The 17,790-nt window shown below is 35.9% G+C and overlaps 3 protein-coding genes across 8 annotated transcripts; 2 read left to right on the plus strand and 1 right to left on the minus strand.

Annotated features, from left to right (window-relative positions):
* The first annotated feature begins 329 nt into the window (after positions 1 to 329).
* On the plus strand, positions 330 to 3,856 carry LOC106085659 (vesicle-trafficking protein SEC22b-B). The gene is made up of 5 exons (XM_013249989.2): positions 330 to 545; positions 648 to 757; positions 1,177 to 1,432; positions 3,103 to 3,148; positions 3,210 to 3,856. Exons 1-5 carry the CDS (start codon positions 471 to 473, stop codon positions 3,356 to 3,358), a joined length of 636 nt encoding a protein of 211 aa, XP_013105443.1. The 5' UTR covers positions 330 to 470; the 3' UTR covers positions 3,359 to 3,856.
* On the minus strand, positions 3,709 to 5,907 carry LOC106085632 (box C/D snoRNA protein 1). Of its 4 annotated transcripts, none has more exons than XM_013249952.2 (5): positions 5,759 to 5,907; positions 5,025 to 5,232; positions 4,371 to 4,968; positions 4,134 to 4,299; positions 3,709 to 4,076 (listed from the first exon to the last, which is right to left on the minus strand). In XM_013249952.2, the coding sequence occupies exons 2-5, from the start codon at positions 5,189 to 5,191 to the stop codon at positions 3,781 to 3,783; spliced, it is 1,227 nt and encodes a 408-aa protein (XP_013105406.2). In that variant the 5' UTR covers positions 5,192 to 5,232; positions 5,759 to 5,907; the 3' UTR covers positions 3,709 to 3,780. The 4 variants fall into 4 exon arrangements, with proteins under 4 accessions (XP_013105406.2, XP_013105431.2, XP_013105424.2 ...); XM_013249977.2 differs by having other exon boundaries at positions 5,803 to 5,898; XM_013249970.2 differs by lacking the exon at positions 5,759 to 5,907 and adding an exon at positions 5,519 to 5,607.
* LOC106085609 (folylpolyglutamate synthase, mitochondrial) lies at positions 5,362 to 15,806 on the plus strand. Of its 3 annotated transcripts, none has more exons than XM_013249927.2 (5): positions 5,362 to 5,643; positions 8,074 to 8,673; positions 8,749 to 8,928; positions 14,118 to 14,881; positions 14,942 to 15,806. In XM_013249927.2, the coding sequence occupies exons 2-5, from the start codon at positions 8,188 to 8,190 to the stop codon at positions 15,438 to 15,440; spliced, it is 1,929 nt and encodes a 642-aa protein (XP_013105381.2). In that variant the 5' UTR covers positions 5,362 to 5,643; positions 8,074 to 8,187; the 3' UTR covers positions 15,441 to 15,806. The 3 variants fall into 3 exon arrangements, with proteins under 3 accessions (XP_013105381.2, XP_013105389.2, XP_059222815.1); XM_059366832.1 differs by lacking the exon at positions 5,362 to 5,643 and having other exon boundaries at positions 8,321 to 8,404; positions 8,476 to 8,673; XM_013249935.2 differs by lacking the exon at positions 5,362 to 5,643 and having other exon boundaries at positions 8,065 to 8,673.
* The last annotated feature ends 1,984 nt before the right edge of the window (positions 15,807 to 17,790 follow it).

A 17,790-nucleotide genomic window follows, 5' to 3' on the forward strand; every position in this document is an offset into this window, starting at 1 on the left:
TATGTGAAAAGTTTTTCATAATTTACCCGTACTACGTGCAACAGATTTATTTAAGTACTATACAGTACACAGGAACCTTAATCGCATGAAGTCGAGTGCAACTCACAAGTGGAAAATTATCTCGCCGATCTGCAAATCCCAATAAAATGCAAATATTGTTAATATTATTTCACTTTGTATATAATTCTCTCTAAAAGAAGAAACATTCATAAAAAGAAGTGGCTGCTGTATCTAGAGGTTACGCCAAAATTAATAGGTCTATTATTTGATTACACCAATGCCGCGTCTTGCTAATATTTGACGCCGTAGGCTGCTGTCATTTTGTGTCACCATCAGACTAAAATTATCGATAAACGGCTGACGTGTTGGGGTCCGGGAAAGGAATTAATTCCCTGTTTTTGTTTGCCAGATAAATTTCATAATTCAACGAAGGGATACGTTTATACATTTTAAAATAACAATACAAAGCAATGGCTTTGTTGACTATGATAGCACGAGTCATCGATGGGCTTCCGCTGGTGGGCACCATGCAAGATGATGAACAGGTAAGGGATGAGGCATTTCATCATAAAAAGTAGTAATGATTTCAATATTTATATATTCGGGAATTTTTTGGTTGTCCCTTTTTCCTCTCGATACTCATATAGACTGGACGCAGCATTATGGAATATCAGAATCAAGCAAAAATGTTATTCCGCAAATTGGGTTCACATTCACCAGCCAGATGTAGTATCGAAACCGGTCCCTATCTTTTCCAGTAAGTTTCAAACATAATCTTTTTATAAGTTAAGTGGTGAGAGATTGTTTGGCACTTTTGGGGTATCATGAAAATGAAAAGAAATGACTCGTGGACTTTGATAGTTTATACCTATGACAACTTGAAAAAACTAGTATGTATGGTGCTTAATGAATATGGTGCGTTGGCTGTGTTCAGGGTACATGTGAACTTATGTATCAGAGATATTTACATATGTTCCCCTTTCATCACAAAAACAAATAAATTGTACACTGAACAGCTATGTCGTTGGAAACTCCTTTTTGTTTTCTAATCAAAGCAATGATCGAAATCTAAATAAGGCATAAGTTTTGACTTTCATATTCTTTATTGTCCCCTTTTGTTGTGCCTTTCGATCTCTTATTTTATATTGGTTTTTAATTTACTTTTCTTTTTTGTAGTTATTTAATAGAGAATGATGTTTGTTATCTGGTGATGGTAGACAAAATGTACTCTAAACGTTTGGCCTTCAATTATTTAGAAGACTTAGCCCAGGAGTTCCATACAAACTATGGCCGCAAAGTGAATTCAGTGACAAGACCTTATGCTTTTATAGAATTCGATGTTTATATACAAAAAGCTAAGAAGCAATTGACCGATCGAAGACGCAATATAAACACAATCAATACACAGCTACAAGATGTGCAGAGGATTATGGTAAGTATCAATTGGCGAAGATGTTCGATTGCTGACCAGATATTCTCAAAAAGTATGCAATGAATCGTGTTGGGAAAAGCGCTGCAAAAGCAGTTTATAATGGGAGGCTTCTTCACTTCTAGGTGCTTAGACGTAGCCAGTGTGTCGATGCATTCGGTTGGTAACGATGTCTTTTATACAACAAAGTGGTTTATGAGCCAACGTTATTTATTACTTTTCTCGAAAAAAAATGCAATGTGGTGCACCCTTCTTTCGGAAGTTTGATTTTATGTACCCGTTCTTTTAGAAAAACCACATGAAGGGGTATTGAGCCCTCTTGTGACTATTGGTTATTAATGGGATTCTCAGGACTTTTGATGAAGAAAGTTTAAATTTTTTTGCCTACATGGATGAAGTTGCATGGAGTAATTGACCGTATTCTCCTTACTATTACGGACCCGAAATAATACCAGATGGCGGAAGCTTGGTGTTTTCGGGACTAGAGCTTTCGATCACTCAGGAGGCCAAGTATCTGGTCGTGATTCTTGATAAGAAACTGAACTGGAAAATGAGGGTCAAAAAATGGGCCAGAATGCGCTCTACTCTTGTCTTAACTCCATAGGAAAGAGAATGTCGCTTACGATTTTGTGAGCGAGAAAAAGTGCCCAAAGGATGCCACTAGATAAATTTCAACTAAATAACATTCTCTGTCTGTCAACAAGTTTCCATCTCATATGGCCCAAGGCTTCAACTTTAATAAACCGAGAACTAAAAACGCCGCAGATCCCCGATAAGACGCCCTTGCATCAAAAGAAGAAGACAAGAATCTGGATTTTACTCTGGGCTTACCCCGCCCTTCGGCAATATACGGATGTGTGGCACTGATAGGTTGGTGGCACCGCGGGCAAAATATTTTTAAATTCCTAAGAGGTTGGTGATCATATTGTCTTCTGGAGGTTTGCAGCGTCTTTCAGACGTAAATCATAGCGATCTTGAAGATTCAATCTGCACTGCATTCCGATTTACATAAAGGAATCGATCCATCATCATTAAAGGCCAAGGACTGCTTTTCATTAGAACTTATGGTTTAGCGTTTGTTATGTTAGCAGACATTATCGTATCCTAGCCAAAATTTTCTTAAAGGTTGGCCGAGGAACACCTACGAAACATTTTTAATCGCAGAAAGTGGATGATTACACCGAACATTTTCAGACAGTTGCCTAGCCTTATTAACCAAATCAGTGATTATTTGGTCATATTTTATAACAGTTGGGATAGCTTTAGGTAAATTTCTAAAGGACTCGGGGTTGGCATCGACTCGATATGTTTTCAATCACAGGGGCTGATTGTATTCTTTCCTCGGTAACATTTCAGGCATTTGCTTAGCCTTATGAACCGGGTCAGTGAATATTTTTCATCTTTTACAAGAGTTGTGTTAGCCATTTGGCGAATTTGTCAGAAGGGATCAAAATTCTCAAGATCCCAACTCTCCTGCACCAACTTTTGCTCAATCTGCATACCAATTAAGTTCCATATTGGACACATTCCCCAAAATTTGTTGTGGTGGAGGTCTGCAGTTGCCCCAATTTGTCGAAAATAGAGATAAAAATGTTACCCATAAACTTCAGCATTCCAGACAAAAATCGTTTATTAATCTTTCATTAGTAAACTGATTTAATGTTTCCTTCTAGGTTCAAAATATTGACGATGTCCTGCAACGTGGCACTGTTCTATCAGGTATATAGCATTAATTTGTATGTTTTTAAAATTTTTTCAACAATTTTTTTTACCTTTATAGAACTTGATACCAAAACCCAAAATCTGTCCATGATGTCACAGAAATATAAAAAAGATGCCACCTATTTAAATCGTAAATCGATGTATGTAAAAGCCGCAGCTGCGGGTATTGTTGTTATAGTATTTATTTTATACTTTTGGGTTTTGTAATAGTGGTATGTTCAAACAGAGGCAGAGAATACAGACACCAACCAATTAAAAAAGTTTATGTTTTATGTATTTAGGCTAAAATGAAAGCAAACACTTATAATTTATTCACACAAAATAGAAAAATATGTTTTTTTGCATACCATCATACCTAATTCCATACACACACTCTCCCTCTCTCTATATATAAATGAATGTTGTATTGTTTTTGGTTTTTTTTTTAAGAAAGGAAAATTTTTTTGAGTCGGTTTAACTATAACTTTTTTCTTTTTTTATAAGTGATGATGAAAATTAAGACAATTTAATTACATTTATTAATTTAGGTGAAGTACGAAAAAAATAGAAAAAAACTATTAAACGAATTGTTCCATATAACATAAATTGTTTATTTTTATTTAATAAAAAATGAATCACATTTCACTCAATCACTGATCTTGGTCTTCTTCATCTTCTGTGGTGGAAGATAAGACCTCCATTAATTGCTCATCAGTAAAAAGGAAATTGTTGTTTTGTTTACTCTCATATTCCTCACGCTTGCGTTGTCTTTCTTTGCGTCGGGTTTCTTTTTGCAACTTTTGCATGGCAATAATATCATTGGCATCCTCCTCTTCATCTGTGGAAGATGATTTATCTTTTTCTCTACGTTGTTTTTCCAGAACGGCCTGGCGATAAGTTTCCAAATTATCCAAATGTTGTTTGGTAACTGCCTCTACATCTTCATCTGGTGGGAAAAAACAAAATTAATTTTCGAAACATTTTTCGACATGTCTAATATTACCACTATCGATGACGTCAAAACCACTAGCATCTTCCTCATAGCTTATATAAATGCAGGGATATTCCACCAGAGTTTTTCCTCTCAAGTTCTCTTTCAAAGTTTTATTAACATCCAAAAGGTAAAAACGATCTTTGCATTTTTTAATACCTTCAGATTTCAATAAGACCTGCCAACAGATAAAGAAAAGAAGGTAAAGAGTTTCGTTTCTATTTCTTTTTTCACCATGCCCCCACCTACCTTCAGTCTTTGCACACCTTTGCTTTGATAGTATTCTAATTTTCTTTTTTCTGGGACCTCTTCCTCGCTTTCTTTATTCACATATTTCTCCAGCAAGTCTCTTAGATATCTATCCTCCAAACATTTCTCATCCACATAGCACAAACTGCCAGCGTTGACAAAAATCCATTTAATGCGCCACCAGATTTTTTTGGTTTTCCAATCATAATAGGTGGTATTTTCTTTATGGCGTTCAAAATTCTGCACCAATATTTTCAAAGTGCATTTCCTATCCTTGGCCGCTTGCCTCAAGCGATACAAATGTATGGGCAATTCACAATTGTAGCGTGTGTAACGTTTAACTCGATCTCCTTTACGATCTTCTACATAGCGAGTGCATTCTTCCAGGAAATAGTAGTCACTCATAAAATCCATTTTTGTCATATCTTTGAGCGGAATGAATTTGGTGCGATCTCGTATGCCATCACATTCGAGTTCCTTTTTGTGTATGCGAACACAGTTAAGGCAGCAGGTTTTCACTTCACATTTGGGGCAGGTGTAGCGTGCTTCTAGGGCTGCGCATACTTCACATTTACCCAGGCGGGTGGGAAAATCAATGCTAAGGGTTAAGAGGTTAGATAGTTTTAATACAAACAAAAAAAAATTGTTTCTTACCTTTCTTTTTGTCCAGTAACTAAATCATCTTCATCAACATCACTTATGGGATCATTGGTCGTATTAGAATGATCATCTGTCTCATCCTCATTATTGTTATCATGGGCAATTTTTTTAAGCACCACTGGCTCTTGAGTGTTATACGGAGGGGAACACAGACGTTTCATCGCTCAATACTCATACTCTGCTACTAATGATAGCTGAAAATCTGAATTGGAAAAACAGTTCTTATCAGCATTTTAACGTAAACAGTCTGATTCGTATATTTGACAGGCAATCATCTATAGAACATTACATCAAATAGTCTAATTATTAATCTCACACGCTAAAAAAAGGCGCAAATTTAATTTTAAAAATATATTTTCTACACATTTTCTATGTAAATTTAAATATACGTTAATACAGTGTTGAGATAGGTCATTTGGCAAGCTGCCGCAGCACTGCTTACAGCGTTGGCGCAATGTGCAAAGTGTAAACAGCTGTTTAGTGTATACCAAGAAAATGAGTTTTTTGAATGGAACAATTTGCTTTAGCAGTGAAAAGTGGCCATTAATTAAAAAATAAATGCAAAAATTTGTGAAATATTATCAATGTGGAAGACATATAAACAATAAAACATGTAAGTAATAAAATAAGGCACGTTATTGCTATAGAAACCCAAAAAACAACCAAACTCATACACCAATTTTTAATGAATTTAGTTGTTGTTGCATAATTTATGGCCCTCCACTTACCTAAAATTTTTATTTATCTTTAATTGTGCTGCCAAAGACAATACCTTTGTTGTTGTTAGTTTTTTTTTATTTTTCAAACTACAAAATTTAAAGATGTTCACAAACAAATGTATAAAAAAGAAAATAAATGGAAACGTTAAACGTGCTTATTTTCAGTGTTGACAACTAGCGTTTTTTGTAAAGAAATCCGCTGTATTGTGCAGCGAAAGGTATGAGCGTGTTTCCACTATGAAATAGATTGAAGCAAAGGACAATTAAATAATTTGCCATTGAAAAATAAGTAATCCACTAGAGCCTAGAATAGTGTCCATTGCTGCTCGGGTGACCAGACCTTATCATTGTGTTAAGTTGGATTGGATTAAGCAGATGCAAATGTTGCTACTTCGCCTTCAATGCAAGATCATAGAACTATATTTTGCATTCGCCCTAGAAGAGAAGTAAGTTTCAGAAAAACGCAGAAGAATATAGATTTCCACTGCAATGTGGTGCAAGATAGTATAATAAAAACAGAAGTTAAAGGCGTAAGCTTTGATAAACGTCTTGGAGGTAGATTAGCCCAACCCAGAATAATTTTAGATCCTAGGATAATATTGCTTTTCAACAGTTTCTAGACTCCCTTAATCGAGCCAGGTGAACCGTAGTTCTCATTGGTGAGAGCTTCTCCCATTTTGGCACATGCAAAAGTCCAGAGTGTCAATGGACTATGCACCTGAACAGAATCTAGAAGCGAATACAGGTTTTAAACCCTAGGGCTATGCCGTTTCCTTGCAGTTAGAAGGCAGTGACACAAGAGGTGATTAACCACCTTCAACTCCTCCTCATTCCTCCAAGTCCTATAGAAGATCGTCTCTCCCTGGACACAGTAAGGCATTAAGTTATAAAATCAATGGATGGAAATAGATTCGAAAAAACGGCTCAAAAAATGGGATCTTGTGTTAAAGATTGTTTACGATTTTGTGAAATATTCGTTACGCATAAATGTTACTTTGGAGAAGACCTCTCTGGATGGAAACCTTGTTACGGCTTTTATAGGCTGGTCCATGAAAAGAAGCGCTACTGCTGGGTCCATACTTATGCATTTAAATTCAAAAAAATTTAGAGGACCTTCAAGTATGACGCAAAAGTTCGGAGCTATGATTGACCTTACATTAGAGATTAGAAGGCCAAATGCTAAAATTGTAAGCCCCATGACAAAAGAATAAGCGATACCACTCCTATGTGTAATCCCATAAATACTTTTCTAAATATTCAAACTGAAGAGGATTTTGCGATTTTTAAGGAGCAGAAATCCAGATCAACCTTAGCGTGAGGGTCTTTACCTACGGATCTGAACGGTACTCTGAAAAACGGACTGACAAACGCCTTTTTACGAGAATTACGAAGGTTGTTCAATTCGAATTGCCACGTTTACTCAACAGAACGATTTCAATATCTGCCCCCAAGTTGCTCATGATGGCCTTTAGTTATTTGAAGGCACATTGTCATATCGAGTTTTATAGGCATTTAATCATGACTCCCCGGTGCAGCCCCGCCGCTTACTGAGACTGCCACTCGATGCCGCTGATTGTCCGCGACTTCAATTACAGTTACTTCGTATGGAGCTTTCCATTATACGCAATATGTTGTTGGTGTTGTTGTGTTTCTTTCGTCTGCTTGGTTCCATTAAATATCCAGATCCCAGAACTCTGCGGATAAGGTGGGCTGCGTCCAGAGGGATCTGAGTCTGAGTCGAGTGGGCAGTTAAACAAGTAACGTGTGTCGTATGGTCCCAGGTCACAATCGGGACACACATCCTGCAGGTTGCTATCAATCCTTTCTCTGTAGAAGTTAAGACGGCTGCATCTACCGCATTGTAATTGAACCAGAACTACTCTGGTTTGTCGAAGGAGGTCAATTTCTTCAGGTGCAATGGGAGGACCACATTCACCCGTTAGCTCATGCCTCTCTTTTCAAGAGTTTTTAAAGTGAGTTTGGCGCCTTTGTAAACCCTTAAGTCAAGAATTAGTTTTCAATGTGAAAACATTTGCCTTGATCCTTGACTTCTAATGCCTCTCTTTTCAAGAGTTTTTAAAGTGAGTTTGGCGCCTTTGTAAACCCTTAAGTCAAGAATTAGATAGTTAAATCAATTATTTGTTTCACTTCGGTCTGCCGCTTTGATTTCATGAATGACGATAGTCGTCATCAATACTCTTTCATTTATTTATATGAAATATACCACACCATCATAACACCACCTTATCTTCTTTCATTGGTAAACAGATTTCAAATAGCTCAAATCAAACTCTCTGAAAGGTATTCTCGCGCTCTCTTTTTAGAAAACCTCTGGCAAATCATACATTGGAAACTATCGTTCTCTATATAAAGCATACCTTAATTAATAAAAATTACTCGGGGAGGGTAGACAACCAACAACAACAACAAAAAACAAAATGCTGGCCACAACACATGTTTTATTTCGATCACCACTCATTAGACGCTGTTGTACCTTAAACCAGAACGTATGCGTCGCTGGTCTCGCATCGTCGTCAATAATCCTAACAAACGAACAAATATACTATCAGACCACCACCACCATTAGGAGAAGGAAAAGTGGCTATAAAATGTTGCAAACACAGGAAGAAAGTACACCGAACATCCAAAGAAATGGTAAGAAATTGATCTCCTCGAAAAAAAACGACTATGAGAGTAAAGGCGGTAAATCGATGACAACACAACAGGCTGTAGATATTAGAAAAACAACACCAGAATTGGTATCGTCTTACGATGGATTCGAAAAGGGCAACAAGGGGAAGGTGGCGACGAGGCCAAGGCAGTATCCACTCAGCAAGGCCGCTTCTGGGGAGAGCAATGGCTTTAGTCTCAATAATAGCATTGATGATTTTAGAGTAGAACAACAAGGTGGGCGAGAATATGAGGTGAGCTATTACATTATATTTTGTTGTTTTAATTTTACTTATCAATTCATTTATAAATTTTGGGTGTTGTTTTAGGAAGCTGTGAAGGCTCTCAACTCATTGCAATCCAATGCTGAGGCTTTGCGTTCTTCATTACATCAGCAAAAACGTTTGAATTCTTTGCAAGAAACCGAAAAGTATCTAAAACGCAGTGGCTTGAACTTGGATGATTTAAGATCTTTGTCAATTATACATGTGGCTGGTACCAAAGGAAAGGTAGGTAAAGGGAAAAGGAATTATAAAGGAACCAAGTATTTTAAATCGTTTGGTATATGTTTATTGTCATAAAGAGCAAAAGTTAGTCTAATCATATAACGATACAATAGACTAATGAGCTCATTTCTATTCCTTATCAAATTGTGATGACCTGCTAAAAACACATTTCATTCCTTTTGTTTAGATTTCAAAAAGTTCAAAGATCAAGTAAGTGATCCGGTTTCCTTAGAAAGTATAACGGCAGGAGCTAGGGCAAAAGCATGCAGGTTCTAAAAAGGGGGCTTAACCAATTGAGATAGTTTTTTTTTATTAAATTAAAATTGCATAAGCATTAAATAATACTAAACGAAATCTACACAGAAAGAAAAATGTTCATGATATTAAAGAAAAGAATGTTTAAATACGTCCCAATGAAACTTTTCACAACATTTATGAAACACATTTCATAAATCTCAATTCAAAGAAACATGTCATAATATTTATGAAAATCAAACATATAGGTTATGAAAAGTTGTCATAAGATTTATGAAAAACTTTCACAACATTTGTGGGTATTTTTCATAAAATTTAAGAAAAAATTTCCTAAAATTAATAAAAATATTTTTATATTCATGGAACCCTGTTCTACTGTTTAATAAAATGTTTTCATTACATCTATAAAAAAGAAAAAAAACCAAAAGCTTTGATATTAAGTTAAATTTATCGAGATAAAATTTATACATAAGTCACACTTGCATGTGGAAGGGGGAAGCGATTCTTGACCAGCCTCTGGGAAGGCTGGATTTTTCCGACACATGGAACCGACGCTGTACTCGAAACCAAGTGTTCCAAAGTCGAACAAATTTTACTTCACGGTTACCTTTATTGTGTAAATTTTGATGGTCTTCACTGCAAAGTTAAAAACACCCAATTGCTTTAAGATTTTACGCAGAATAAATGACGTATGGTTGTTTTTGTTGTTGTAGCAGTGTGTTGTACACTGAGGTGGCAGCCCTTGCCGACGAAGGACTTCATCGGGTCAATCCGGTACGTACAACCGACTGCCTTGGGATTGCACCTGTGCATGGGGTCATGTGTGTGTGTGTGTTTTTCATTATTGCTTTTGCACACAACAAAATCATGGGAGTAAACATGTCCAACAAATAAACAAACGAGAAATTGTGGCAAAATGCTGACCCTCTTTCACGTATACATTAACACCGGCATTCACAAAACTTTAAATATGAACATTTTCTTTACATGTATGAAACAAAATTTCATATTGGGTTGCCCAAAAAGTAATTGCGGATTTTTCATATAGTCGGCGTTGACAAATTTTTTCACAGCTTGTGACTCTGTAATTGCATTCTTTCTTCTGTCAGTTATCAGCTGCTACTTTTAGCTTGCTTTAGAAAAAAAAGTATATTTGATTAAAGTTCATTTTAAGTTTTATTAAAAAGGTATTTACTTTCTTTTAAAAAATCCGCAATTACTTTTTGGGGAACCCAATAGCAGCTAGCAGTAATAGAAAATATTGTTGAAAAATATTCATTACGCAAATAATAATTATTTTCTGACTTTTTTCTGTATTATTTGATTTTTGATAAACGCCAAAATTAGTCAGTGTTAGAAAAAATGGTCGATTGGCACAGCAAAATTAATTTTTTTTCTCACCAGTGTAAAAAACAACCCCCACGTCATTTTTACATCTCACCATAGAAAATTGCTATCATTCGACAAACCCTCATATAAGAACTTTTTACATACATTTTCTTTCATTAAGAATATACTAAATCTTTATGAATTTTTCGTTAATATTTATGTAATGAAGGGTAATGAAACCCGATCATAACATTTATGAAGGAAAATTCTCTCTGTGTATTTTAAGTTTCTTTTATGTCTTGTGATTCATTAAAGTAACTTTTACGATTAAAATTACGTCTGAATTCCCCGTAAAGATTTGCTAATTACGTCTATTTGCATTTAATGATAAGCCCTGGCAATGATTAGGTATGACGACAGTTTGTTGGTGAAATATGAATTCAATGGAAATATTTCTAGGGCTGGGATTTTGCATCAACTATTATATTAATACTGAGATTACTTCAATAATAACATTCGAACCAGATAGCAGTATTATCTTTTAACTGCTTGAGCCAAGGCAGATGCGTTTAATTTATACATCCGCCCTGGTTTGTACGTAATTCATAAAGCAGATTTAGTTATGTAAGTTTTTGTTAAATTTTTTTAATTTCTTTCGCATTATACTGACTCATTGCAGATTCTTGAAAAGGTTGCAGTTACTTCTCACTTTTTAATCGAACTATTATGTGTAATGTCATGAATTGTGCAGTTCAAGTTCACGATGGATCACTCAGCGTATTTTAGACATTAATTAGTTGTTGTAGTGTAAGGTTTAGAAGGACTAGTTGCTCAAGTATCTTCAGTACCGGCGAGAGAATGTACTTGAATTCTTTCTTGGGTTTAGTAGTGGGATAGCTCTGCCCATTTTCCAAACATGCTGGAACATTTAAAGAATGCTTAAGGACCCTTGCCAGGCACTCGACAAAACGTACATCCATTCTTTATCATTAGTGTAGAAATTTTGTCGGGGCTCAGCAGCTTGGACGATATGAAGTTGCGGATGACCTTAATAACTTTGTCCACAGTAAATTGTAATATTTTTTATCGGCTTGGAGACCCCTCAGAGGATGTTGAATAAATTGACGGTAGTTCACAGTTTCCGCGATTGGTGTATTCTATGCACCCATCCCAATCGAGTTTATTTTAATTGATAAACAACCGGCTTTCAAAGCTTATGAAGTGGGATGGTCTGTCAATGGCGAGTATTATTGGAAGGTTGTCTGATCCTAATGAAATGTAAAATGGTCGGCGTTCAGATGCTAAAAGGTCAGTTGGTCAATGGAGAATTGTGGGGAGGTGGTCTGCTCCTAATGAAATGAGGCATTGGCAGGATATTTCATTTAACAGACAGTTAAATTGCTCTGTTTCAGCTTTATCTACCGCATCAAAGTGGATGTTGTCTTGCAGACAATTAAATTGCAAGAACGATGCATTCCCATACACTGATGCGGCAATATTTATAGGGTTGTATGCTACTGCTGAACATATTACCAAGCGGGTCAAGCTTGTGACCCACTGTTGACGACCAAGACCTAGCTGACCACGTTGCAACATAGGACGACTCAATGCCAAAGCATCAGTTACACCTTACTGACACCTGATTTGCCTCTCCCATGACAAAAAAGGGCAGAATATGAGCTAGGAGCAAGAGCAGAGTCCTCAGATCTATGGCAAGCAGCACCTGAGGAATGTATAAGGAAACCCTGTTGAAAACCTATAAGACGATAGCCCAACCGATGGTAAACATAAAGAAATTAGCTTTTTTTGCTCTCAGTTGTAGGAAAGCAACCCCAACTTAAATTGTTTGCCCAAATTTTATGATTTAAACAAATATGTCAAACCAAATATCTTAATAAAAAATTTGATTTGCACCCATTTTTAGATTATAACATACAGGTGTGAATCGCATTGTACAAATAGAAGTTAGCGTCACTTGCCCAAAAACAGCGAAATCAACGATACAACCACTGATGAATCTTAGGTAAATTTTCAATTTTGACAATTATATCAAATTAGATGTGAATACAAAAAGTGGCATGTCATCAAACAACTACATGCCGTGTAATAGCGGCTTAAGCACCACTATGAACTTCTATCAGAACAGTTTTTTTGGCTTCCAGGAACAAGAAGAACAATATTTGAATGCTTAAGATCACTATCCGTCAACACAGTTCCGCTCACAACTTCCTCATAGAAGGCGGGTTCGCAGGATATCCACCAAGAGGCAGTAACTAGTGTGACCTTACCATACCGACCGAATATAGTCCTTGGTGGGTGCCCACAACCTATTGTTGATGATGAGAAAGACTTGTTCTCGAGGAACAGCACTACTCTGGCCCAACTGAAATCTGGAGGTTGCAACAGACTGGACTCGTAACGCTAAAGGTTTGACGATATTTTCCCTTACATCTGCCCTGTATGCAGCACTGGACCCCACCAATCACCTATTAAGAAAGAAGATAACAACAAATAGAACGCAAACAAAAATCTGACATCTTAATATCGTCAAATTGGGCCGGCTGTTGACATTTATTTATGTATCAACTTTTGCCCTTTGTTTTTTTTCTAATCTGGCAACACCTAGTTTGTATGCTAAAAGCAGCTAAGTACATACCGTTATTTTAGGCGCATTAAAAAAGCAAGTTGGATAAGTGGCACGTTAAAAAGGCGAAAAACATCATTAGATACTAATGCAGCAGCCTCTGTCCGATGAGGACTCGATAGGGTCAAACGGCGCATAGAACTAGTAGCTAGATTGGTCTGCTGTATACTTGGCTTTGGTGTCTGTACAGGGAACGCTCAATTTTTCTCTGCTTTATCATCACTTGCCATCTCCGGCGACTATATTGTATTAGAATATTGGCTTATGGCAACGAGTATATTGTATGTTCTAAGTGCGGGTGTCCCGATCTCAATTAAATTCGTGTAAAAACTATAGCTTAAACAATTTTTGCCTCACTTTAATCTGGGTATGACTAATGGCCCACCTTGCACTATGCCCTTGAAAACAAAAACATATTTAATTTGAAATTATAGCGTATCAAAAGCATTACGGCTTTAGAACAATTAACTGTCAAACAAGTATGGACTATAGGCCTAATCTATATGGGATCATAAGTATGTGCGGAAGCGTAAGCCAAAACACTGAAACAAAAAATTCTATTGCAATTACCGGCTACAGTGAAGTGTAGGGGTCAAGGTGAACTGCTTAATGTTTTTTGCTTCGCATATGATTGATTTCATTATTATCTCTCTCACCAACCAAAAACTCGAGATAGTGAATCAATTAACTTACCAAGTGTACTCGCGATTTGTTTTTTCCGTGCATAATACATTTTTGTGCATAATGTAAACATTCTAATGCTCAGAGTATTAAAATTGTTAGAGGACAGTGGTTAGAAACGATATGTAGGTAGAAAAGTTTTACTGGCAGTCTGCCCTCAGACTCCATTTGACCTTTTTGTCCATTGTGATACAATCACATTGACATTTGTAATACATAAAAGTTTTGTTCTTATAAATTTATTTTTTATAACATTAACAAAATTTGTATCTTTGTCTTACAGGGTTCAACCTGCGCCTTAACGGAATCAATCCTCAGACAATATGGCATTAGGACAGGCTTCTTTAGTTCACCCCATTTGGTGTCTCTGACTGAACGCATACGTCTCAATGGTCAGCCCATACCGAAACAGAAATTTGCCAAATATTTCTGGCCCGTCTACAATGCCCTTAAATCGCAGCAAGATGATCCCAGCGATATGCCTGCCTATTTTCAATTTTTGACAGTAATGTGTTTTCACGTTTACTTGGCTGAAAAGGTGGACGTGGCCATATTAGAAGTTGGCATAGGAGGCGAATTGGATTGCACTAACGTGGTGCCTCATACCAAAACTGTAGGCATTACCTCATTGGGTTTGGAGCATACAAAGCTATTGGGTAATACCCTTAAGCAAATCGCTTGGCAAAAAGCGGGCATTATAAAGCCTAATTCGACAGTTTATACCTCGGCAAGTCAAGCAGAATGTTTGCAGGTTTTAAAAGAGAGATGCAAGGAAAAAAATGCCACTTTGTATATGGTACCAGAATTTCAAAGCTATTTTGGCCCAGGGGGCCATGGACAAAATTTAAAGGATTCCTTAAATCAAATTATTTTGCTAAATGGCTCATTGGCCATGCAGTTAGCCTATGATTGGTTGAGGAGGAATCGCAGCGATTTGTTCCTACGCCAAAAATGTAATAAACCTATACTAAGCGAAGAGGCAATATTGGGTTTGTTAAACTGCAATTGGCCGGGAAGATGTCAAATAGCCAAAATTTTTAATTTCAAGTAAGCAAAACTAAAAAACTAAAAATTTTCTATTAAAAAATAACCCTTTTTCGCTTTCAGCATGCATTTGGATGGTGCCCATACTGTGGAAAGCATGCAGGTATGTGGCGAATGGTTTGCCAAAGTCACTAATCTTAGTACAAACCCCAAGGTTCTTATGTTCAACACCACCGGAGATCGAGATGCGAAACACCTTCTCACTGTATTACATAAATTTTGTCACTTCGATATGGTGTGTTTTGTACCCAATATAGCCACAAGTTCAGCAATACAAAATCAGGATACCCAATCTGTGTTATATACCCAAATCGAACAATTGAAACGGGGGCAATTGCATTTAGAATGCTGGCAGGAGTTATGTCAAGAATCAGGAGATAAATCTGGCACAGCCAAAACCTATACATCAGTTCTAGCCTGCTTTCAACATATACGTGAGGTGTATTCTGATAATATGCAAGATTTGGATATTTTAGTTACGGGTTCCATACATCTTCTGGGAGCCACCATATTATCTTTAAATGAGTTGTGCAAGGATTTAAATGAAAGCGACCACATTTAAAACGGTCTATGCAAAAATTCCTAGTTCCTGTGGCATCAAAATGGATCAAAATTGTCAAGGTAAATCTGTTTTCAGACTGCCACTCTAATCTAATCTTAACAGTTGTTGTTAATTTAAAAAGCTAAAAAAATGTTTAAGGATAAAAAAAAATGCTTAAAGTTTAAAACTGACATGGATTCATAAATATGACTTCAAAAACAAAAAATAATAAATAAAAATTAATCACAAAACTTTATAAAACCTAAAAACATGTAGGTTTATTCGACAGTTCTATAAAGGAAATAGGTCAAATAAACCCTTTTTCAAATCTACATTAAGTTTTGTGAATAAATCCGATTTTTTTTTAAATAAAAGGTGACAAAATTATTTTTTAAAAAAATGGAATTTTTCTCCAAAATTTTAAAAATTAAATTTAAAAAATTAAATTAAATTTAAAAAATTAAATTTAATTTAAAAAATTAAATTAAATTTTGAAAAACTTAAATAAAAAAAAACAGTTTTAAAATTTTTTTTTTTAAATAAATAAAATCTTATTTTTTTTTTTTAAATTCAAATATTAAAATGATTTTAACAAAAAATTTTAATTTGTTTAACCGAAGACCGAATAAATTAAGAGAAACACGTTTCCGCAAAATTTTAAAAATTAATTTGGACAAAAAAGTAAATGTAAAAAGAAAATTTAAAAAGTTTATTTATATTTAATTTTTTTTTTTAAATTCAGTTTTTACAGCATTTTTTATAAATCAAATTTTGAAAATTTTATGACAAGAAATTTTGAAAATTTAATTATCCTAAAAATAAAAAAAAAAAAATTGACAAAACTAAAATTAAAAATAGAAAATAATTAGTGACATTTTGTAAAAAAACTGATTTTGACAACATTTTTTATAAACGAAAATTTCAAAAAAACTAAAATTTGGTTAAAATTTTTCAAAAAATGAAAATTTCGACGACAAAAAATTAAATTTTTTTGAAATTTTGTATGAATAACTTAAAATGGCTGTAATTGCTTAACTTTAAAATATAAAAGGTCCCTTTTATTCTCCACTATCTTCGTATGGAGAGTACACTAATCTTTGACCCTTTAAGGTATATTTATTTGGGAATGCCTTAACATTCTTTGTCGATCTGCTAAGTCCTTTCGTATCTCAAAATCACTGTAGCATTAACATCACGCAATCCGCTTAAAATTTTCCACTGCAAATGGGCTATAACAGTCAATAACAGGATATAGGTGCCACAAAAATCCATCCCCCGATCCCGGCTTAGATCCTCAACCTGTCTCTGATATCTTGCCTGAGTTTTTCCTACTACTGAAGCCCATAATGAAATATAGTAAGGGAAAAGGATGAAGGCCCGATTTCCCTCCTCTCGCTGGTACCAAGACAATTCTTTTGCTACTTCTCCATATCCAAAAATCTGGACACTCTTACGGGTTTCGATGTCTGGAAAATAGACAGAGTGTTCTTTACTACTGAAGTCCGGAAAGAATTCGAGCAAGGGAGGATCATATGTCTGTATGATTTCCCTTTTCTCGCTAGTAGCCAAGAGTCTTGAGCACTAATTCCCCATATACGAAGTTTTCAAACTGTGTCTCACAGTTGGTAATGTCTGAAAAATGGGCAGAGTGATCCCAGCTAATGAAATCAGAAAAGGATTCGAGCAAGAAGAATTCCCTTCACTCGCCATTAAGTAACAAACTTGAGACACTACTTCTCCCTAGCCTTTTTAAAGAATTGTCATGTGTTGAGTATCAGTATGGTTTTCGTACATAATTTACAACGACGACTACTTTGCACGTCATTAATGAACAAAAAGCCGAGCGAGCTCTCAATTAATTGATGCCCTGCCATGAACGGTGTCACGCTTTTTGAGGACATCGCCAACATTTCCCTCCGGTCAAGCCTAAAAAGGTTGAATCGTGAATTGTTTTGTAGCCGCCTGTCATAAATGGAATTTAGGGATAAAAAGTAAAACAGAGTTCCCCAAAGTGGGATGATATTTTCGCCACTGTTTAACTTCTTCCAATTCTATAATCTACACCCTCCATTCTGCATCGGGTTCGTATTTATTTATTTATTCTTTTTTTTGTCGTCCAGGATGGGAAAATGCATTAAGCAACTGACGAGTAAGTCTGTCGCCGTATGCTGGGCTCCGTATCAACGGTACCGGCTAAAAGCCCACCCTGTGTTATCCCGCGGAATTAATTCCAACTCGGAACCGCTTCGCTTAAATTCGAGGTGGACCCCATAGATGGTGATTATCCACATATATATTTAATTTACCGGCGTTCAGACCTCCGCATTTACAGTGTACGCCGTTGCGTCCAAGTCCATCTTCTTCTTGTGCA

Source organism: Stomoxys calcitrans, chromosome 4 (assembly GCF_963082655.1).
Source record: "Stomoxys calcitrans chromosome 4, idStoCalc2.1, whole genome shotgun sequence".
NCBI classification, from domain to species: Eukaryota; Metazoa; Arthropoda; class Insecta; order Diptera; family Muscidae; genus Stomoxys; species Stomoxys calcitrans.